The following is a 21,799-nucleotide window of genomic DNA, read 5'->3' as shown; positions in this document are numbered from 1 at the left end:
AACACTAGTTTTGGTCAATCAGACCTTGCAGGTTAGTAATTAAACTTTGTTACATCACAGATATTTATAGAGACATATAAAACCTGAAAGCAGAGCGGTTATCAAAGTCTAGGTACAGGAACAGCTAAACTTCTATGAAAACAGAACTATTTCTATTCTTTAATTCACTAATGTCTATTCACTAATAAAAGCTACTTCAGCCTACTTGATTCTCACTCAGCTGAAAAAAAAAAGTTAAAGGAGCACGCTTGTTTCTATAAACATGTATTCACTATACAAACAGATACAGTTCAGATTTTAAAACTAAGCAAACTAAAAGTTTACATGTAGCTAACTACTTTATGCAAATTTTTAAATCCCCAAACTCAAGACAAAATATGAATATAAGGCTTACCAATGTATTTGATGAATTGTAATTCTCTGTCGATTTATCTGAAAGAGGCAGGTAGTAACGGCGTTATAAATGAGTTGGAAATGCAGCAGCAGTGGGGAGAGAAGAAAGGGACAAACTTCCTTTGGAAGGGGCAGGGGAAAATGCGACTCCCAAACCTAGGCATTACCTTCAGCTCCCCAGAACAAGCTGACACTGGGCAGATATGGGAATAGAGGGTAAAAAATTCTGCAGATAAATGCAGGGGCCCCAAATCTCTGCTGCAGGAGGGTGGAATTTCTCAGAGTAACACCTGAATGAATACTGTCGTCCATTCATATACACAAAATATTTTCAATGGGCTAAATCACCAGCAGAGGCACTGCAGCTAGCCCAAGACCTGCAAAACATTCAGTCTCAGCCACCCAAACTTCTTGGAAGAGCAACAGAGGACCCCACGAGTCAACTGGTGGGCTTCTTGTTTGACTATCCAGGCACATATGGGGAAGATTTGTGCTTTATCCCTGCCTGGAGCCTTCCTAATTAATACCAGTTCTGGTGACATGGCTCTATCCTCTTAAAAAGAGTCAAAGCAGGGATTAATATTTAGAAGGGGAAGGAGTTAAGAGTTGAAAGGGAAAAGGAGTGGTGGTTGCAGGACTCCTCCAGTGGGCAGGTAATCCATACAAAGAAGGCACAAAACCTCGGTTATCCAGGTTAGCCAGCAGTTATCAAGCACCCAGCAGATGAGCCTCAATCACGGCACATGGGAGCAGAGAGACCCTCACCCCAAGCATGCACGAAGCAACATCCACACCCACACTGGAAACTGAAACTGGTGCAAAATTTAGCTGCCTGTTTTCTCCAGGGATTTTCATCACCGGGAACCCAACACCAACATTCTGGGATCTGCTTTCCAGATGATGGCTGTAAGCTTCAGAAAACCTTTTCAGGTTTTGGGATTTAGCCAGTTGACTGACCTCCTCCTTTGCAGCTATGCTGTAGGATTATTATTATTATGGATTATATTGTTATACATCAGGATTAACAGAACAGCATTTTAAAGGAAGAGGGGTGCTTGAGCAGCCAGAGAATCTCATTCACATTTTGCTTGAAAAGATAGATGTACTTGTTGATTAAATGAAAGAAACCCCACATGTAATGACTAATGGAAAATTGGACAAAGCAGCTGTATGAGATGATCACTGTGTACCTGTGAAACTCATGTACTTCTGGCTGTTGGAGATCTTCTTGGAATTGTAAAACTCCAACACATCCAGCACTGCCTGGGGGTTCTTCTTCTGCTCCGACTTGGTGATGTTGGAAGTCTGCAGTAAACGCGCCCATTGCTCCGGCATTCCCTGTGGGGAGATGTACCTCATTAGCTCACAGCCTAATGAGGTTCACAGCACACACACCTGCCGCCACAGTTCTGCCCCACACTTTCTGGGGTTACTCAGTGCTGTGAGGGAAATAGGGAGAAAAGAGGAGAGGAAAGGAAAAGAGGCGGTGGATAGATACCTTCGTAGCTATTCTCTGTGTTAGGAGTCACACATTCCTTACATGGACGTGCAAATGCTACTCTGCTCATGGGGTTCTGGGTGAGCCCCATGCCCTCAAAGACCAAAACTCAAAAGAGAGAAAGGTGCAGACCCAAATGCTGCAGTTCAGAAACAGCCTCAAGAGAAAAAAACACCTTTATGCACAGGTATACACATATTTACATATATCCAAGAGGGACTATAGAAGTAACATACACTGTATAGCATCTAGCGCAACGAACATTTGGATCTTCTTGTAGCACTAGAGTTCTTTGATAATAGCGGTTTGGTGGCTATTGTAACCAGAGATGGGAAAGCAGAGAGGTCAACCTCATATATAAAGCTCAGACTTTCATTACAGGCACATCATTTCAGCCAGAAAATAAATACATCTGGAGTACAACCTGACTTGTACCTTTCACCACCAGCAAGAATAACAGGTTGTGTAGACGAAGTGGCAAATGACTGGGGTCCTTTATGAATAAAGTTACCCTCCCTGTTCAAAAGGATGGCTGAACACACCACTCGGGTAATGCCCCGCTGGTACATCTGGGTTAACTTGGGCAAGTCTAGAGGCTGACATGCAAAAGACAACTGTACACACAATTCAGGTTAGGAGAGCAACGTCCCTGAAAAAGAAGCATATTAAAGACAGGTAAAAACAGCTTGCTCACATACAAATGCTGCTGCTATTAAATACCATCTCGTAATCAAATTAAGAAGAAGAAGAATATGATGAAATACAACTCTGTCTTCACAGTATTTTGCACGTCAACAAAACCCATAAAAGCATCTGACATTTAGCCTTAGGACAGCACATACACATTCTGTCATAAATAGTTATGCGCAGTTTTCTGCCTCCTAAAGGGGAACTCTCGTTTGGCAGACACAGACTATGCTGTAGACCCAACCCAGCTCTAGAAGAGGAGAGGAGGGGAAGGGAAGAGATATATACCATGTTTTGCTGTCCACATCAGCCAAAAAAACAGGAAAGGAAAAGTTTGCTGGCAGCCTGGGCTCCTGGGATGTGCCAAGTTTGACAAATAGTCTCTTAGCAGAAATTAGTGGGTAACCTCTGCAGATGTGTTTCAAAGGAGATCAAACTGGATGATGGTAATAGCCTTTCCAGCATTACTATATAAAAGATTAATGGGTCCTGGCTCCTCCCAGCAATAAGCCAAACCACATAGTTGTCTTTTCCTCCAGATTCACTTACTGTGAATTCTCCCGTGACTGCATCAAACCCCACATGAATCGTGTGTTCAAAGTCTGAAGGGAGGGAGATTTCTGGCCGCTCTTTCTCCTTTTTTTTATTGGCTGGAAGAGACAACAACAATGACAAAAAAAAAATCCATAAATCCATCAAGAATTAAAATCTCCGCAATAACTTCCAATTTACCTACCCATCCACACATCCCTTTTGCTAGTCATAGGACTTTGATCTGGGGCAGACAAACAGCAAGTTTAAAAACTTTGTTAAATCACTTAACAGCAGCCACAGTGAGTGGACAACAAAAATCAAAGTCCTGTAACACAGGACAAGCGTTAAGACAAGGAAACTGATATTTTGGGTATGTAAGTATCAACCAGTAGGGCTAGACTCAATAGCAAAAGAGCTATTTAGCTAAATATTCACTCAAACTTATGCAGGTCAGAGTCAAAAGCACTACAGTGGCAGTACGTGGGAGCCATGTAGTTTTGAATACATTTTTTTATTCATTGTTTTAAGCAATTTTTAAAAAAATATTATGTGCAGTTAAATACACGCTTGCCTCTTACTAAGACAGGGACAAAATTAACTACAAATACTTTTTATAAATTACTTCCTTCATCCTACATCCTCAAAACAGAGTTTATGAAAAAAACCAAATATAACGTGTGCTTCTGCTACAAAATCTTATGTGAGCAAAACCACTTCCATTTTTCTGTTCACAAAATGAACTAAACGTGGTTTTAGAACTATGTTTGAAGACACAGAGCAAGAGGGCAGAATCTGGCAGATGAGGAGAAGTCATGAAGAAACAGGAAAGAAAATAAATCAAAGCAGATGCACCCTGCAAATATTCAAGTCAAGTCTTCAAACAAGATTATCATTATGCCTTGGATTAAGTTCATCCATATTCATGACATATTAAGGACTCCACCTTCCTTTTAATATTTACTGTATTCAAGAAATTGAGATCAGTTTAAGGAAGAACAATGTTCTACTCAGATTTGCTGCTGCTTGCAGTTATAAAATAAACAGAGCCAGGAGAAGGTGGCTAAACCACTTGTGTTTCCCAGCTGCTACCTTTTGTATCTAAAGCCAAACAGAATTTGTTTTGTGGCTGACATTCCCCAGTGCATTTTTGGCAATGTGAATGCCAAACCGCAGGTATTTCGGAAACCTGTGAGGCTAATGTTCAATATTGCAATTATTTCAGACACTGCTGGTGGTTAGTTGTACAGAGATGCTCAGGGCTTGCCCCAAAGGACCAAATCCTGTTTCCTTCAGTGCCAGCTCTGGCACTGTTCTCCTCGTCATTACAGAGTTACTGTCGCACAGAGTAATTTTGGAGAAAGAAAAGGATCAGATGCTCCATTTGGGACACGAAGATGGAACAGATTGTTTTCGATTCCTCTTTCAAACAAAGGGGATGGGGGAAGCTGAATCGCAGAAGAATGACACAGTTGCCAAAGGGAAGGAGGAGAGAAAGCTGCAATGCTGGAGGAGCCATCACAGAGGGGGGAGCTAGAAGGAGACAGGAGCAGCTGCTGGTTAGCAGATGGTGAGCATCTGCAGCACGAAGGACTGCCAAAGAAGGAACAAGCAGCTGCATCCAGCAGGTATACAGAAAAAGCTGCACGCATTAGTGGTGGATGGAAAGCAAGAGGAAAAGAGAGGCAGAGAGCCATCAGAGGTACCACATTCTATAGGCCTGTCTACAGGATCAGATCATTCCTCCAAGCCAAAGAGTAAGGTGTCAGCTCAGCCTAGAAGCCCATCACTTAGGTGAGGAAGAAGAGGGCACCTGTACTAGCACCACTATGCAGGAGCGCTGCACGGGTGATGCACACCCACACATGGTCCAGGACGACTGCCGCAATAGATTTGAAAGCATCCCTAAAAAACCTTAAGGGCATTAAGTTGCTATCCAGAAGTTAATACACTTAAGTGTTTTTTTATTTTTACATTCAGACAGCCCGAGCTCTTTGCCGCACCCCCAAATCCCAATGAACTTATCTGAAACCAACCGTTCCAGTATCCATTCAACCAGCAAACTGCAATGACTGCTAACTTATCCAAAGCAGGAGACGATGGCCTGAACGAGCCTCAGCTACACAGAACAGTAAAAACAGTGCTGGAAGGATTGACTAAATAACATAATGGCCCCTATCACATCAACATACCAGCTCTCTGTTCATGTTCAACACGTAGGTAGAGAGTTTCAGTATGGCTACACTGCAATATAGAAACAGGAAGAGATTTTTCTGCATTTATGACTTACATTGTTTTCATACCCCCGAAGCAGTTAATGCTCTCCTAATTATCTTAGTTTCCTGCAACTATTTCCTACAGCATCTCAACCCTTTGCACGTTCCCTAACTCTCAACAACTCTTTGGGACAGCTACCACAAACTCACACTAAAATCACTTTGCCTTAGTGATAATGTTACAGCAGGTGAAACCATAATTGCTCTGTACAGTTTTTAAATCTGTCAGCCTGGGTTTTATAGCTCCCAGACTGAATTCATCATCATGTGAACGCACACGAAGCAGGCACATGAATTCAGAGATTTTCCTCCAGCAGTCTCAGACAACAATGAACTTCAGAAGCTTTTGATCCAAAATCTGACAGATCTAAAAGCCTAAACATATTAAACCATTAATAACATAATTGCTTTTTGTAGCAGATATTTATGTCATAGTAGGAGGTATAAGACAAAAAGAATGAGAGACGGGCACTCCCAATCTTGCTAAACACTTAATCCCCCTCTACAGAGATTATTTTATCCTTGCAATGAGTCAAAAAGCCTTGAAGAATCTTAAATAAAAAATAAATAGAAGAGAAATCATGTATCTGATTAAGAAGGCCTACCTACCACCAAGCATTTTATTTCCACAAACACCTTACCACCTTCTCATTCAAAACCTCACACGTTTGACACTGTTATAAGAGCCAGCCATAAAGTTTTCTTAGGAAGCTCTGGCAACTTGAGCTGCACTTAGGAAGCACAATGTCTCACCATAAAGTAAGCCCATGAGCCCATCCTGAAGCACAGTGAGATGAGAAATGTCTTCTCCCCTGGTAACGTTGAACAAAGTGCTCCCCGGAAAGGAGATGTTGCAAACTGTCACCTTGTGGTTAAAACCTTGCCTCCGTGCGAAGCTGCAGCTGAGCTCAGCAGAGCTCAGAGGAGCTAAATGTCCCACATTCAAGCCAAATTCATACCCTCAGCTAGGACACCGATGAGCCTTGACTCCAAAAAACTTCAGATGTTCACAACTCCTTGTTGAAAGCAACAAGACACCAAGCTCTGCATCTGTTTGGATAGGACCCATCCAGTATTAAGCTGACAGGTTTTTTTAAGGATCTGTTTAGGTATTAATAGTCTGGGACAGAGGAAATCAGGACTATAAACTACATCCTAAATTTTGCAGGCAGAGCATGACATCTCAAGAGCAGCGTGGCAAGGGGACACAGCTCAATGGAAGTGTGCAAACACGTATGAGTCTCAGGATTTAAGCCCCATGTGTCCTTTACACCATGGCTCTGTTCATGCACAGGGACAGCGCAATGGAAAAGACACTTTCCAAAGCGCCTTCAGCTAGAACTTCCCTTCTTGACCCAGCAACCTGTATAAGATGACCTCAAGATGTCCCCCCCCTTGTTGGCCTCCCCTCTGATCTGGACCCACAGGCTCTCAACAGGTCTGTTGCCTGTTCTACAGCAAGACTCCACATGTTTGAGCTGCACCTTTGCATAAAGTGCAACCCCTTCAACCATCTTCCTAACTGTCCTTTGTACTGTGCCTGCTCCAGTTCTGTTCCCTGCACAGAGTAAAGAGCTACGACTTCTGAAGGGATTGAAAGCATCAACTTCAGCAGCTCTCAGGCTACAGCATAAAAGCACACGTCCGTATTTGCTAGCAAAATTAACCACTGAGCATTTCAGATCTTTGCAGGCTCTTTGCAACCCCAGCAGAAGTTAAACACAAATCACTGGCTTCCCTGGGTAAAGATCCAAAAGTCATGGATTTGCCCAAAATGACATTCTTCTGACTGAACGGAAGTCAACTCCCCTTGTAGTTCAGCCAAACTAACAAATAACACCCAAACTATTTCAGGCACAAACCAAAGAGACTCTCTGAATACCTGGGAATTTCATGAATGTTTAAGCAGCAGGAGGTACTGGGAATTTAGTTGTCATCATGAGATCAGAATAAGTTTTCATGAGATGACAATCAACCAATCTGAAGTGAAGGTGACAGTGTTAAAGGTATTTTTTGCTTGACAAGAATTAGAGGACAGAAGCTACCATTCTTATTTGGGCAGGTATATTGCAACAGAAGGCTCTGCTGGGCTTGGCTAAACAAAAATCTCTCATGTCTTGAAGCATCTGCCACATTGGCCAATCTTCAGTAAATGCAGGCATCTTCAAATCAGTGGCAGTCTGTCTGCTGATTTTACCTGAACCGTTCATTTTCACAGCTCTCCTTTAAAATCCAGTTCCAACTAACATTTCAGCTTGTATTTCTTTTACTCTCTTATAAATTTCAGGTGATATTTTTGTTCTCTGCAACTGCTGAGCCTACAAATTTGAAAACCCCACTCCCTTAAGTAAGCTAACACAAAAATCCTGCAGCCCTTTAGGATTAAAACTCATAATGGCAAGGTCTAACCGAGATCCGGCAAACTTTTAACATGGAGTTCATGGGTTTCTGGATTGCAGAATCAAAAATCCATGTTTGTAAAACAATCCAAACTTGCCAAAGGTATCAGATAATAATAATAATGAATTCTGCAATATTTTGTAGAAAATGAACCTACATCTTATTTAAATTAGAGGAAGTATCACTCCAGTTAGCCATTTTGCTAACAAAAATTAGGAGGCAGTTCCTCCTGAAGTCCAGGAAGTTGAAGATACCTAGGCTTGACTTTAGTCCAGATAGCATTGCAATGCAGACTCTACAAAAACCTGATATATTAGAAACTCCAAAAAATAGGTCAGATATAAAAAGAAACCAGCACATATTAGGGGATGGAGATTTTTTTTTTCTTACATCACTTCAAAAGATTCATGATAGAGGGTTTTAAAATATCCTGATCTTAAAAATTAGAATTTAATGTACAGTTCACAGTTCCTATCTCCATTTCCATCTGTTACAGTCCCTGTAACAGGAGAAAATTCCTTCAGTTCATAAGAAATGTGCAAGAATTTGCAGTAACAGATTATTCTTAACAGCAAGTAGACAATGTCGGACCCAAACTCTAGAACAGAGTAAATGACCATGCAGTAACATATGACAGGCCTGGCGGGAGATGGCCTGTTAGTCATGCTTAACTCAAATGATTTGCTGTTTAAAACAACAAACAAATAAAAGACCTCCCCCTGCTCCCCACCAATTGCCAATGCTACCTTTAACTGGCCAGTTTGTAATTGGTACAAAAAATTATGTTTTTTAAGACCATTAAGGGCAAGTCAGGCTTTGAAGTGGCAGAGTTGGTCTCAGTTTTCAGGGACATTGCTTTCATCATTTAAAGGCAGGGGGGAAGGAGCACAAACAGAGTAAACAGGATGGATTAATTGTGGCAGGATTAATCATTAGAAAAAACATATCTACAGCCAGCACCTTACGTACCCCAAAATGACCAAGACAGTTGTGCAGGAAACAAACATACAACATTTTCTAAAACCTAAATCATTACTAAGCATCAGGTGCTTAACTAAGGTCATTAACAGAGGAGCAGTCAGGCAGGAGGTTGATAAGAAGAGACAAATACTGTACTTTTATCTCCTGGTAAAATAGCTCGATAAAATCGGTCCTTCCTTTTCTTTTCTTCCGGGTTGGGAGGCAAAGGTTTTGAGCCATGGTTTAAAGTCCCAGCATCTTTGCTTCCTGATCCAATCATAGTGCTGGTATTTCTCATTGGAGGTGCAGGCGGTTTGTCTTCTGTTTCAACTCCATTGTTAGACATCTTCAGTTGGGGAGGGCGTTACTAGGAATATGAAAAAGAAAAGAAATGATTTATTTTTTGTAAACTAGAATTACATACTGCGAAAAAAAACCACAAGAAGGTATTTGCAGACTAGCCTGTAACCTCATAGCAACACAGACCAAGTGTCAACACAAAAAATTCTACTGAAGCTCCAAATTTTTCCTGTTAACAAAATTATGTTGACGTGTTTGAGTTATTGATCATTAAGAAAAGCCTGTTTCAGGATACAGCCAATCCTCAAGCAAACCATGGAGCAGAAGTGTAGGATGGGGAGGCAGAGCAGTAAATACAAGGTAGCCAAGAGCAGTGATACCAGAGAGGAGTTAAGAAGTTGCCGAGCTCATAAGGCCTCTCAGATCCATGCTAGTTCTACTAAAAAGCACCTCAAAAGGTTTGTATCACCCTCCAGCACAGTGTGATGCAGAAAGACTGAAGTTTGCACTCAAAGAGTTTCGATGCAGCTGCTCAGGCTCCTTTGCTAAAAAGCTGCTGAACTGGCTCAGAGGCAGAGATGGCCGGGAAGTGGCAGAGCTGTACCCACGTCATCTCAGACACAGTGCCATGCCCTCACTGATCCCAAGCTGGCCCTAGTTTTCCTGCGGTAACGACATGTTTTAGGTGCAATTCAAACTGCCGGAAAGTTGACTGCATTTTGTTCTGTTGGGAGGGTCAAACAAAACTAGATCCCCAACACACACATAAATCCTTAAGTAAATAATCCCTGCTGTGAGGATTTAAAGACGGAAGCTTTGGAACAGGGTAATAGATTATTCTGCAACAACGAGCTTATTCCACCCAAATGAGATCAGCATTACTCCAGACATAGCCTGGCTGCAACAAGATCCTTCTGGAAACTGGAATTTGTCTGCATTACGTTCTCGAAAGCTGGGAGTTAACTGTAGAACAAAGACCAAAGCAGGAACAGTTTCTGTTTGGGTGCAAAAAGCAGTTCAACAGCTTTACGAATTTCACAGGCAGTAAGGGAAGATGTTTCACTCAGAGAATTATTGGGTGGCAGAAAGTCAAAAGTGGTTTGCTCTCTGCAAGTGAGAAGCCAAGATTGCTGCTGGCTTCCAGTGAGCTGCTTTTTCATAGGCTGGACTCAGAGGAACCACACTGGGTCACACTCCAAACAGATCCCACAACCACACGATGGTCCTAGGACCACACAACACTGCCCTGCCAGTCTTCAACGTCTTCTTTGGCCAAGCCACTGATGCTCGGCAAGCTTCGGACCCAGGGCACACCGCTCTCACAGCTGCAGGGAGTTAAGAAAGGCAAATGCTGCCCGCAGAAGGCACTCAGCAGCAACATTAGACTTTGCTGAAAGCAGCGGTTCCCTAGCTGTCGCCTGCAAAGCCATGGCTGGTCTGCAGCTCCACCTTCTCCTCCAGTTATTTGGTTCCCAGCCCCTTCACACTTGCTCTTAAGCGGGAGGGCTGGCAGTGTTGCGCAGCCCGTCAGGCTTTGGACAAGCCTTCACACACAGGGAGCTTTGTAAGAGGTTTGACTCCAACCCTGCTTCCTTCCAACACAACTCCGCAATGGAATTTTAAATAAGCATTTAGAGTATTGATTTTAATGGTGGGATAGTTTTGGTGTTTGGGAGGGGTGGGGGGAAATAAGCTGTGCATTTGTCTGGGCGTGTTCTGGCATGTGCCCTGTGCATTTCCCATCACTCATGCTTCAGCCTCATGCCATTCTCCAGTATAAAACAGAGCAGAACTAAGTGACAGCTGGAGTGCAGCCACAAAGCGGTGTAAACGACTACTCTTCCTGTCTAAGCAGTGGAAAAAAGTCTAAACTAAAACCCAACTGGTAAATTTGGCAGCCACTACTGCTCACATATCTTGTGCAACATGAAGATATTGAGGTCTCACTGATGGGCTTTGCACACTGCAGTGTCAGTGGTTGGTACTGAACTGGCACAACTAAAGCATTCGAAACGACATAAGCAGAAGTGCCACGTAAGAGCTGCATTCTTTGTGTTGCTGCTTATTTAACCACGACAAAGCAAATTGCTGGGAGGGTGCTAGGAATATGCTGCAAATAGGGAAGCAGAAGGAAAATGAATGTTAGCAGCTCTGTGCCTGCCAAATGGCCCTCCCCAGGAATGGGCATCACATTTTCTGCTGGAACACCCTGGTTGACCCCACAGGGGTTTGAATAAAGGTGTAGCCAAAGATTCCCCCACTGGCCAGACTTGAGAATCGGCATTTTCTGTTGTCAGGGGCACAGGACTAAGCAGGGGATAAAGTTTACTGTAGTGGGGAACGGATGCAACATCAGACCGAAGGAATAGGACAGAGCAGCATGTGGCTCCAGGCTGGAGAAAAAGAGTGAGAAGAGCAAGAAACACCCTCCCAGATTATAGGCAGAGGCCAACCTAGTGCTGGGGGAAGGAAAAAGAACGTAAGCAAAAAAAAAAAAAACAAACCCAAAAAACACCATGAAGATTTAAGAAAAACCTCTGGATGTCAAGCATCCTCACTCTCAGTTACACCACTGCAAAACCCCAGGGAAATCTGCTCACAGTTTCTTCGATATAAGAGGGTTTTTCAAAATTCCTCAGTCAGAAAGGATAGAGCACAAGTGAATTACTGTTTTACCACAGGGCTAGAAACACTGGCAGTACAAGCTCTTGTTTATCTTACATTATTCCCTGAATGGGCAAGTAACTGCTGAGAAGTTATGTAGTTTAACAAACAATGTTGTTTTACACCTATTTGAGAACTGCAACTTTCAGGTGGACAAAGCCTACAGTACACCCTCTCCTTTCTTCTCCTTGCTCAAGGCCCCAGACCTTCCTCCTCATCAAAGTCTTATATTTAGAGTTAAAAGAGCTATTGAATCTGTTTGGAGATGGAGGGTGAGAGAAATCCTTTAGCCCACAAAATTGAGATACTGGTTCTACAGAAGTTATACCCTGTAATTAAAGGGAAAACCAAAAACCTGCTTACATGAGTCCTCCCACTGTGATACAGAGACACAGCCTACCTCCAAACTCAACATTGTTATACTTAAATTTCTGTTGGCTTCAGAGTATGTGGATGAAACCCTGTCCCGACAGAATTACACCCACCTCTCCAGGGCTTTACAGCTGAGCTGAGAGCCTGGAGCATGGAGACATCCCGAGTGGTTACAGAGGTGGCTGTCTCCCTCACCGTAGGCTAGCTGACTGTGCAAATTCTCTTCTTCCTAAAATAATCTCCTGCCAATTCACATGTAAGCAGGCTTTAAACAACCCGCCTTGTGTAGGCCCTGCTCAAATTCAGAGCACCAGGCAATTGCTTCACCAGCCAGCATAACATCAGTGCTATGACACTGAAGTGAGTCACTCTGCTTGGCGCGATCCATCTTAACAGGAATGCAAAGCATCACTGGAGTGAGCTTCCTTCCTTCTGCACACCAGCGTGACCATGCTTTAAGAAATTCATCTTATGTTTCCACAGCGTGATTAAGTGAACAGTGGAAGCAATGAAACAGCACATGAACTTTTCAACTGTAGTCAGATGAGGGAATATGTTTTAGCTGCAGACACAATTGTTCTCAACTACTATATATATTAAAATACCAGCACTCAACCCAAACCCCACAGACACCACTAGGAAGGCATAGTCATGATGGAGGACTATTGTTTCTGCAGCCATTTGGGAGTACTGAAAGTTGTTTAAGCACACAGAAAATAAAAGTTTTATTACACATTGCAACCTATGACTGCCATAAGTCAAGTTACAGTGGCTTTCAAACGCTCCCTGCCCCTCCCCATCAACTTTTGAAGCCCATTAGCTAAATTAGATTATCTCAGCCTCAGCAGAGTTGAACAGCAGACCTGACAAACTCTCCTTTCACACCTACAGAACACTTCTGCAGACAGAAAGGAGTGACAGACAACCACACACAAGGGGACAAGAGACTCAGGAAACCACTTGGCAGTTCAAGACAGAGCAAGTGGAGGTACTGAACAGAGGACGGCACCCCCCAGTGCCAACAGCGGCGTCCAAGAGTTCAGAGTACACAGACGTGCAAAGATATGTGCAGGTCTGCTGATCTGCGCTAAGTAGATATGGCTCAAAATCATGAAGTTTATGCCTGCAGCTTTCCTGTAATACAGGCACAGGTTCCTGAGCCGTTCATCTAACAGAGTGGGACCCCAACATATGTGGAGCCTTCTGGCACTACTGTGTGTAACACACACACATACACACACAAAAGAGAAAAAAGAGAACAAAGATCTTCTATTTATGTCATTTTTCCTTCTGGTAAACCACATAATTTCAAACCTGATGCTCCACACTGAACTGTAAGTTTCTATCAAGCTGGTTGTGTTTTCTTTGCATTCGTCAGCAAGACAGGCAGATGACTGATCGCTAAAACAGAAAGCAATTAAAAAGTCAGAAGAGCTGAAACCTACGCTACAGTAGATGCCATAAAGATAACTATGTCCAACGCATACTAATTGCTAGAGTCAACATGAAAACTCATAAAAGAGCCATCTATAATTCATGCAGTCTGGCAAGACAGTAGCTCTAAGTTACTCACTACAACTTACAGATGAATAAACTATATTAAACAAGAGGGGGGGAGGGAGATGCTCAGCAACTGTTTTTCCCTCTCTGCCTACTACCAGAAGGAAATCTCCATTTTTCCAAGATGCTATTTTTCTGTCTTTCCCACAAAAAAAAGGCAGAAGGAGTCTTGACCTTTAATTGAGTTGACCAGAACAAGTGTTTTACCTCTGCACTTGTATCCCTGCATCCTTCCACCCCATGGCTAGAGATTGCTCGTGCACACACACAGTTAAAATCTCCTTTTTCATCCTTGCACTGCCCTGGTGGGAATTCATTCAAATCCCAGCAGAAAAGTAACAGCACAGTTTACCAGCAGGGTTTTGACAACAGGAAGAAAAAGACAATCATTCATTTTTTTCTTGATTATTTTATGTGGGACTAAGTTTCAAACACAGTGTCACATTGAAGGAAAGGCACCCCACACATGTTCCATCTGAAAAAGAGGCAAGAGGTGTCCTTCTCCACACGACAGCGATGGGATCTGGGACACATGCTGTCACAGCAAAGGGCAGCAGCAATACACACACCCTGAGGGAGGACAGACTGAGCATCACATTTAGAGGTGATGAAAAACCCCAGAAACTGTAGCATCTAGCTGTCTCCCCAGCCAGTTACTGCACATCTGAATGCTGTGCAAGTGTGCCAGTTAAAAAAAAAGTCAAGGGCCATCAATGCATCAGCCCAGACCCAACATTCACACGTGAATTAAAAAAAGACAGGTTTTCAAAGAGTTCTAATAAATAAATAGTTACCAAACAGTAGTGTTTGTCATGTATGTTTAGAATTGACCTGTTAGACCCCTACAGGTACTGCCAACACCTAGAGATGCAGATGAAATCACTAAATTAAATGAAAGAATAACCACTAAAAGTACACATTTAAAAGAGAATGTATCCACTGCTACACCAGAGTGGGTGGGTGTGAGCAGGGGGAAGGGAGACACACACTCATGGCAGGTGGCCAACTACTGGTTGCAGTCTTGCTCCACTGCCAGCGTTATTTCCACAGTGCTAGACGTAAAGGATGACTGACCAGTTACAACTCAACAGGAATGCTGGAGGACTCCACGGCTTGGAATTTTAAAAGCCAAAAGACTGAAGGGTCCTTTTGAAAAAAGGTCTTTAATTCAACCCCAGGAACTGCCGTGTGGGATTCCACAGTCTGTATTTTGCAGGAGGACACAGACACCACCACAGCAGGCACTGCTCCTGGGCAGGAAAGCTGCAAGATCTCTTCCTGGGCAGATAGCCGTGCTAACCCATCGTACCGCACAGTTATGCTTCTAAAGAAGAACAGACTAATTATAACCACTCGGATCCTAGCAACAGAGCAGAGTTCTTTCGCTCTAGGAAGCTGCTTTCTGTTTTGTTTTAAACAGTCAAAGCCTAGCTTTCGGCAGCCTCCACGGCGCGGGCCCATACATGACCACTGTGACAGTAACCCAGACGCATGGCGGGTTTCAGTAGCACTGAGGCAGGTCAAGCCCTTTCCACCAAATTAGGCTTGAATCCAAAACCGCAGAGGCAATGCCAGCTTAAATTGCAATACTTCAACTTAGCTTTGGTTGTTTCACGGATAACTGGTGGTGTCAAACAATAACCATTTCGCAGTCAATGCCAGCTATGCCCAGGAGTACATGATGAACTCACCTTACTTGTGCTCCAGTTGGGTAGTTCAAGCTTTGAGAGCTGCAGAGACCAGCTCCAGCTGTTCCTATCCCTGGGCAGCAGCCTGCTCATTTTGCCTGAGCACTTACCCATTATAAGAGCATTTTTAAACAGCCCAAGAGAAATAAATTGCATCCATATTAAAAAAAAAAAAAAAAAGAAAATCCAAGCTGAGACAGAAGGAACCGAGAGTATCATTTTTAAAACTTCTCAGCCCACAAATCATCCTCCTTATTTCCTCATCTCCAGAAGTGCTGTGTCCCCTCCCCCAGCCACATGCCTGAACAAGCAAGTTCGCTGTTGCAGATGTCAGTACAGGCTCCGTTTTCCAGTGCAGTACGGAGCAGCCTTGGCTCTGGTTCCACTTTTGCTCACAGGAAGGCAGGGCTTCAACCACACAAGTCAAAGTAGTGACTGGAGTCCAAGCTTGCTAAGCAGGGTGAGAAAAAATAAAGGCCTCTTATGTTAAAGCATACCCAAAGCCCATATAAGCAGGTTTCCTAGAGGAAATCTGTGTTCCAGAGGAAGTGACTAGACAAGCATAAAGAAAATGTATTAGTGCACACAGTTAAACACCCCCTGCTACTCTCCACATAAGTTACTTGGCACTAAGTCCAAACTGCACATTAGCAGCAACAGCAACTGAAAGCAGCCAAATCATTAATTATGTTTCCTTTCAAAAGTTTCCAATCCAGAAGATGAACGTAGAGCACCAGGCTCAGAATTAAGCCCTGCTAGTCCCTAATGTGAAATAATTCCTAGTACAATGTCTTCACGTCTTAAATACACACAGGTATTTTGTAAAAAGACAGCATGTACTCATGCACCTTGTTAAATGCAGAGATTTGACATTTGCCATTTAGCAGTGGGGGTAAGAAACATGTCAGAAAACTGGAACACTGTCGCATCAAGTCAACGACATCCCACGCACACAGAGGACACCATAATGCAGTGGTGAGCAAAAAGCCACAGTATGCAAATAGCAGAAAGTTTGCATTAACCTGTAAAAGGTGAGTTTTTCTGAGGAGAAGAGACATCAAGACAGACCTGCAAAGAGGAAACCAATGTTCTTAAGAGCAAAACTCATCCAACTCCTTTCTCCCTGGGAAACTAAAGCGCGAGAAGACAACATGAGCATCGTTAGCTGATGAAGCCATCCAGAAGCCTCAATTAGACTGAGGGGGAAATGCCACAACAGTTCAGTGCTAATTGGAAATGCAAACATTTATCATCAGAGTAGCGCTTACTCCTGTGTATAGCTCCATTGTGTTCACTGCAGCTAATGACAGTAGGAAGCCCTGTGCTCTGTAATATTTATGTAACGACTGGCAAAGCTGTCACATTCCCTTAATTGCTAGCCAGGATTTTCAAACTGGCAGTAGTTTTCAATTAAAGGAAATCACAAAGATTGCTTCAGTTTCACATTGTTTCATTACAGTTCTGGTTCTTCTTCAAAGCTGGGGAAAGAGGAAGAATTAATAATTCTCCCAAGACAGAATGAGCTCTGCATCAAACATGAGCTTTTTGTAGACAAACTGAATTAAGAGACAAGGAAAGCACAGTCAAATACCCAGAACTGAAAGAGCTAATTTAGCATCAGGAAAGACAAACAATTTGAGAACTGCACATAAATCTGCTTCAAGTTTGCAATGATTAGTCCTTCAATTATGATACACGTAATGCTCTAAAAGCAGTTCATTTAAAAGGCAAAAAGAAAAAGCCTAAGGTAGCTTAGGGTTTCCACCTAATTGAGCTTTCATAGTAGAACCTCCTTTGCTGGTAGAGCATCAGCTCTGTGTTTATAATGATTTGCCATCTAGCAGAACTCCCTGTTGTACCTAGTTTGTAATCACAATATGTACAGAAGTAAGTCTAGTGAGTATACTGTGGCAAGGCATCGTGTTCCTGGACTTCCTGATTTGTACCAAATGGACTGCAGAGCATTAACTAGTCCATTAAGAACCATCATCGTTATATTAATGAGCAGCAGTTTGTTTTTAGGAGGTAGCATCAGGCCTTTTATCACATCATTTACTCAGATCCCAGTCACACCTACTGTATGTCAGTAGAGAAAAAAAAGCTCTATAGGACTGGTATAAAGGATCTGCTGTTTCTGCAATATATTATGACACAACTCTGCCTTAGTGCTCAGTTAAATAAAGCCCATGAGCCAAGTGAACTATTTTTACTCCATTGAATAAAAGGAAATAATAAAAGGCGTGGCAGTTTGCGCAGGCAGGGTGAGCGGGCAGGGCCTAGTCAGTGTACCTGCTCAAGAGGAGAGTCCACTGGTGGACATCACTCTCTCATAGAGAGAGTTCAGCCATGGCGCCCACCAGGCAGAAAGCTCTAAGCTCTGTGCTCACCCGGAGGCATGCGGCAACGCAGACAGAGTTGCCGCAGAAGCATGCAGCCACCCAGATCTCAGGCTGCCGGCAGTGCCTGAGCTTGGCACTGGCAGGGGAAAGCAGTAGTGAGATTGGCTGCCTGACGTGTGACCAGGTGGACAACCTGCTCAGCCTGGTGGCAGAACTCCGTGAGGAAGTAGAGAGGTTAAGGAGCATAAGAGAGGCTGAGAGAGAGATAGACTGGTGGAGCCAAGCTCTGCCCTCCCTGAAGCAGAAACAGGGACAGCCAATGGACCAAAGCCAAAGTGAAGGGGACCCTGTATCCTCCCCTCGCCAGGCAGAAACCAGCAGCCTCAAAGAGGGGAGCGAGTGGAAACAAGTTCATGCGTGGGGTGGCAGGCGGCGAACCTTCTCCTCCTCGCCCGCCTTGCCATCCCACGTACCCCTGTGCAATAGGTACGAGGCTCTGGCTGTGGAAGGCCACTCGAGCAAGGATATGGATGACAGTCAAGCTACTCCAGAGGTAGCACCTAGGCCCAAAAGGCCCATGCCTCGGGTCATGACCACCCCAACAAAGAAGAAAAGGAGAGTTATAGTCGTAGGGGACTCCCATCTGAAGGGTACAGAGGGCCCGATATGCAGGGCAGACCCTCCTCTCAGAGAAGTCTGCTGCCTCCCCAGGGCCCTTGTCAAGGACATCGCTAGGCAACTCCCCAGCCTGGTACAGCCCTCTGACTATTACCCACTGCTGCTCCTCCATGTGGGTGGGGATGAAGCAGAGGCACGCACCACAGAAGCGATCAAAAGGGACTTCAGGCTCTTAGGGCAGTCACTGAAGGATTCGGGAGCGCAGGTAATATTCTCCTCCCTCCTTCCAGTTGAGGGCAGCAATGGTGAGTGGAACAGGCGGACGCAGTCCATAAATGCATGGCTCCGTGGCTGGTGTCAGCGCCACAACTTTGGGTTCTTTGACAATGGGGCGGCCTACATGGCACCAGGCCTGATGAACCCTGATGGGATTCATCTCTCTCAAAGGGGGAAGAGGATCTTTGCCCAGGAACTAGCGGGGCTCATCGATAGAGCTTTAAACTAGGCTCAAAGGGGGAGTGGGATAACATCAGGCTTGCCTGCAACATGTTGTGGGATGATGTGCCCGGGTTGGAGGGACGGGGAGCTGGCGAGGGCCCTTGGCCTACTGCTCAGAGACGTGCTGGATGCACTACAGCACGCTCAAAGCCTAGAGGAGACGAGCCGGGGGCTCCAGATGCAACAGGAACCAACGGGGTAACACTGGGAAGATACATCAAAAGAACCCCAGCCACCGCAGTCAGTAAGTCAGCCTCATCGGGGGCACAACTGAAATGCCTCTACGCGAACGCACGGAGCATGGGGAACAAACGAGGAGCTGGAGACGTGTGTGCGCCTGCAAGGCTATGACCTTATTGGCATTACAGAGACGTGGTGGGACAGCTCCTATGACTGGAGTGTTGGGATGGAAGGGTACAGGCTCTTTAGGAAGGACAGGCAGGGCAGAAGAGGAGGGGGCAGCGCCCTCTACATCAGTGACCAGCTGGAGTGCATGGAGCTCCACCTGGGGATGGAGAAGGAGCTGACCGAGAGCCTATGGGTCAGGATTAAAGGGAGTACTGGGACAGGGGACATCATAGTGGGGGCCTGCTACAGGCCACCTGGCCAGGGGGACCGAGCAGATGAAGCCCTCTATAGGCAGATAGGAGCAGCCTCACGCTCACAAGCCCTGGTCCTTATGGGGGACTTCAACCACCCTGACATCTGCTGGAGGGACAACGCAGCTGAGCGTAAGCAATCCAGGAAGTTCCTGGAATGCATTGATGATAACTTTCTCCTCCAAGTGATAGAGAAGCCCACAAGAAGAGGTGCCATGCTGGACCTTATTCTCACCAATAAGGAGGGCCTGGTAGGGGACGTGAAGCTCAAGGGCAGCCTTGGCTGCAGTGACCACAAAGTGGTGGAATTCAGGATCCTCAGGGCAGCGAGGAGGGCGCACAGCAAGCTCACTATCCTGGGCTTCAGGAGAGCAGACTTTGGCCTCTTCAGGGATCTGCTTGGTAGACTACCATGGGACAAAGCCCTGGAAGGAGGAGGGGCCCAAAACAGCTGGCTAATATTCAAGGGTCACCTCCTCCAAGCTCAGGAGCGATGCATCCCAGCAAAGAGGAAGTCAAGCAAATCCACCAAGAGGCCTCCGTGGATGAACAAGGAGCTCCTGGGCAAAGTCAAACAAAAAAAAGGAAGCCTCCAGAGGGTGGAATTAAGGGCAGGTAGCCTGGGAAGAATACAGAGAAACTGTCCGAGCAGCCAGGGAGCAGGTGAGGAAAGCCAAAGCCCTGATAGAAATTAGTCTGGCCAGGGATGTCAAGGACAACAAGAAAAGCTTCTATAGGTATGTTAGCGATAAGAGGAAGATGAGGGAAAATGTGGGTCCCCTCCGGAATGAAACGGGTGAACTGGTTACCCAGGATATGGAGAAGGCTGAGGTACTCAGTGACTTCTTTGCCTCAGTCTTCACCAGCAAGGGCTTGAGCCACACTGCCCAGGTCACAGAAGGCAGGGACTGGGAGAATGCAGAACCGCCCACTGTAGGAGAAGATCAGGTTCGAGAATATCTAAGGAACCTGAAGGTGCACAAGTCCATGGGACCTGATGAGTTGCATCCGCGGGTCTTGAGGGAACTGGCAGATGAAGTGGCCAGGCCACTCGCCATCATATTTGAGAAGTCCTGGCAGTCCAGCGAAGTTCCCGCCAACTGGAAAAGGGGGAACATAACCCCCATTTTTAAGAAGGGTAAAAAGGAAGACCCAGGGAACTACAGGCCGGTCAGTCTCACTTCAGTGCCTGGCAAGATCATGGAGCAGACCCTCCTGGAAACTGTGCTCGGGCACATGGAAAATAAGGAGGCGATTGGTGACAGCCAACATGGCTTCACTAAGGGCAAATCGTGCCTGACAAATTTGGTGGCCTTCTATGATGGGGTTACAGCGTCGGTGGATAAGGGATGAGTGACTGACATCTACCTGGACTTGTGCAAAGCATTTGACACTGTCCCGCACGACATCCTTGTCTCTAAACTGGAGAGACATGGATTTGATGGATGGACCACGCGGTGGATAAGGAATTGGCTGGATGGTCACACTCAAAGAGTTGTGGTCAATGGCTCAATGTCCAAGTGGAGACCGGTGACGAGTGGTGTTCCTCAGGGGTCAGTACTGGGACTGGCACTGTTCAACATCTTTGTCGGTGTCATGGACAGTGGGATCGAGTGCATCCTCAGCAAGTTTGCCGATGACACCAAGCTGTGTGGTGTGGTCGACACGCTGGAGGGAAGGGATGCCATCCAGAGGGACCTGGACAGGCTGGAGAGGTGGGCCCGTGCGAATCGCGTGAAGTTCAACAAGGCCAAGTGCAAGGTCCTTCACGTGTGTCGGCACAATCCCAAGCATGACTATAGGCTGGGCAGAGAATGGATTGAAAGCAGCCCTGAGGAGAAGGACTTGAGGGTATTGACTGATGAGAAGCTCAACATGAGCCGGCAGTGTGCGCTTGCAGCCCAGAAAGGCAACCGTGTCCTGGGCTGCATCAAAAGAGGCATGACCAGCAGGTTGAGGGAGGTGATCCTGCCCCTCTACTCCACTCTTTTGAGACCCCACCTGCAGTACTGCGTCCAGCTCTGGGGGTGCCTGGGACAGGAGAGACATGGAGCTGTTGGAGCGAGTCCAGAGGAGGGCCACGGAGATGACTGGAGGGCTGGAGCACCTCTCCTATGAGGACAAGCTGAGAGGTTGGGATTGTTCAGCCTGGAGAAAAGGCGGCTCCGGGGAGATCTAATTGTGGCTTACCAGTTTCTGAAGGGGCTACAGGAAAGATGGTGAGGGACTGTTTATGAGGGAGTGTAGTGACAGGACATGGGGTAATGGGTTTAAGCTGAAGAAGGGTCGATTTAGATTAGATGTTAGAAAGAAATTCTTTACTGTTAGAGTGGTGAGGCGCTGGAACAGGTTGCCCAGAGAGGTGGTGGATGCCCCATCCCTGGAAGTGTTCAAGACCAGGCTGGATGAGGCTTTG

The 21,799-nt window shown here is 45.2% G+C and overlaps 1 protein-coding gene across 4 annotated transcripts in view; it reads right to left on the bottom strand.

Moving 5' to 3' along the window:
• The window catches only part of PAK1 (p21 (RAC1) activated kinase 1), a 78,913-nt gene that overhangs the window by 20,827 nt on the left and 36,287 nt on the right, over positions 1–21,799 (bottom strand). For all 4 annotated transcript variants that reach the window (XM_054848212.1, XM_054848129.1, XM_054847975.1 and 1 more), the window contains 4 exons: positions 8,902–9,112; positions 3,128–3,228; positions 1,584–1,731; positions 395–432 (listed from right to left, as the gene is read on the bottom strand). In XM_054848212.1, the coding sequence (XP_054704187.1) occupies positions 395–432; positions 1,584–1,731; positions 3,128–3,228; positions 8,902–9,091 (477 nt within the window). In that variant the 5' untranslated portion in view covers positions 9,092–9,112. The remainder of the gene's footprint in view (positions 1–394; positions 433–1,583; positions 1,732–3,127; positions 3,229–8,901; positions 9,113–21,799) is intronic.

The sequence above is a fragment of the Grus americana genome, chromosome 1 (assembly GCF_028858705.1).
Source record: "Grus americana isolate bGruAme1 chromosome 1, bGruAme1.mat, whole genome shotgun sequence".
Taxonomy (NCBI): domain Eukaryota; kingdom Metazoa; phylum Chordata; class Aves; order Gruiformes; family Gruidae; genus Grus; species Grus americana.
This window is presented reverse-complemented; position numbering and strand designations above follow the sequence as displayed.